Source organism: Galeopterus variegatus, unplaced genomic scaffold (genome assembly GCF_000696425.1).
Source record: "Galeopterus variegatus unplaced genomic scaffold, G_variegatus-3.0.2 Scaffold1619, whole genome shotgun sequence".
NCBI lineage: Eukaryota > Metazoa > Chordata > Mammalia > Dermoptera > Cynocephalidae > Galeopterus > Galeopterus variegatus.
Genome location: NW_007727730.1, coordinates 3,890 through 5,103, shown reverse-complemented (window position 1 = coordinate 5,103; position 1,214 = coordinate 3,890). Strand labels below are relative to the sequence as shown.

At 53.5% G+C, this 1,214-nt stretch overlaps 1 protein-coding gene across 1 annotated transcript in view; it reads right to left on the bottom strand.

Moving 5' to 3' along the window:
* TYK2 (tyrosine kinase 2) overlaps positions 1-1,019 on the bottom strand; it is an 18,622-nt gene extending 17,603 nt beyond the window's left edge. Inside the window, exon 1 of the mRNA XM_008578010.1 lies at positions 827-1,019. Coding sequence (XP_008576232.1) covers positions 827-1,019 — 193 coding nt within the window. The remainder of the gene's footprint in view (positions 1-826) is intronic.
* Between the last annotated feature and the right edge of the window lie 195 nt (positions 1,020-1,214).

Here is a 1,214-nt window from a genome sequence, read left to right as displayed (position 1 = left end):
GGGTTGCGATCCGTTGCCGGTCACGAAAAAAGACAAAAAGGAAAAAAAAAAAAAAAGAAGGTGATGTTATAACACCAAGGTCAAGGGTTCAGATCCCCATACTGGCCAGCTGCCAGCCAAAAGAAAAAAAAAAATCAGCTATTGATAGGGAAGTACAAGGTATTATAGAATCCACACTGGTCTCTTGGTTCCTGCCTTTGTCCCCACCGTCTATTCTCCCCACAGGAGTCAGAGATCACCTGTAAGTATACAAATTCTTCTCTGTTTGCAGTCCTTCGTGGCTCCCACCTTGCTCGGAGTAAAATCCAAAGCCTCCCCACAGCCCGCAAGGCCATGCACGATCTGCCTTGTCACCTCCCTGTCCTTGCCTCCTCCCATCTCTCCCTTGCTCACTCCACTCCAGCCACATTGGCTTCCTGGCTGTTCCTAGCAAGTTCCCACCCCAGGGCCTCTGCGTGTACTGCTCCCTGTGCCTGGTACCATCTTCCCCCCGACATCAACAGGGTTCCCTCCTTCACCTCCTTGTCTATGTTCAAACAGCACCTTCTTGGAGAAAGTTCCTCTCTCCACCCCCAGCACTCCACATCTCTCTTTGCTGCTTAATTTTTCTCCATCATTTCTGGCCTCCTACCGGTTGTTTATTTATTATGATTCTTACTGTCTTCTCTACTAGAATATCTGCTCTATAAAGGCGACAATTTGGGGCTGGCACACAGTAGGTGCTTACTCAGTGCCTGCTGAGTAAATGGGCAGATGGATGGATGGTTGATGCCCAGCTGCTGCCTGCACCCCCAGCCCTGCCATGGTGCTGATGCCCCAGACTCACCAATTTTGTGTGCAATCTGTATGCAGACGTCTTCGGCCGTCAGCGAGGCCTCACTGAAGGTGACCCAGGGCTCTCCGCCATCAGGGCCAGCCCAGTGCAGAAGCACCTTCAGCCCTCCCAGGGCAGCCATGGGCTGAGCTCCATCCTCATCAGGCTTTCTGCCCCTGGTGGCCCGCCCCTGGCACAGAGGCATGCTCCTGACAGCTTGCTGAGCTGGCAAGGGACGACCCATCAGCTCCCAGGCCTCAGCCTGGAGGCCCCTTTAGCACCTCAACCTTCCACCCACCCAGGCTGAGACCCAAGGGAAAGATTCTTGGGTCCCCCCGGCTACGCATCCTCAGGCACCCCAACTCCCCTCCCTGAGCTTCAGTTTATGCATTTTTTTTTT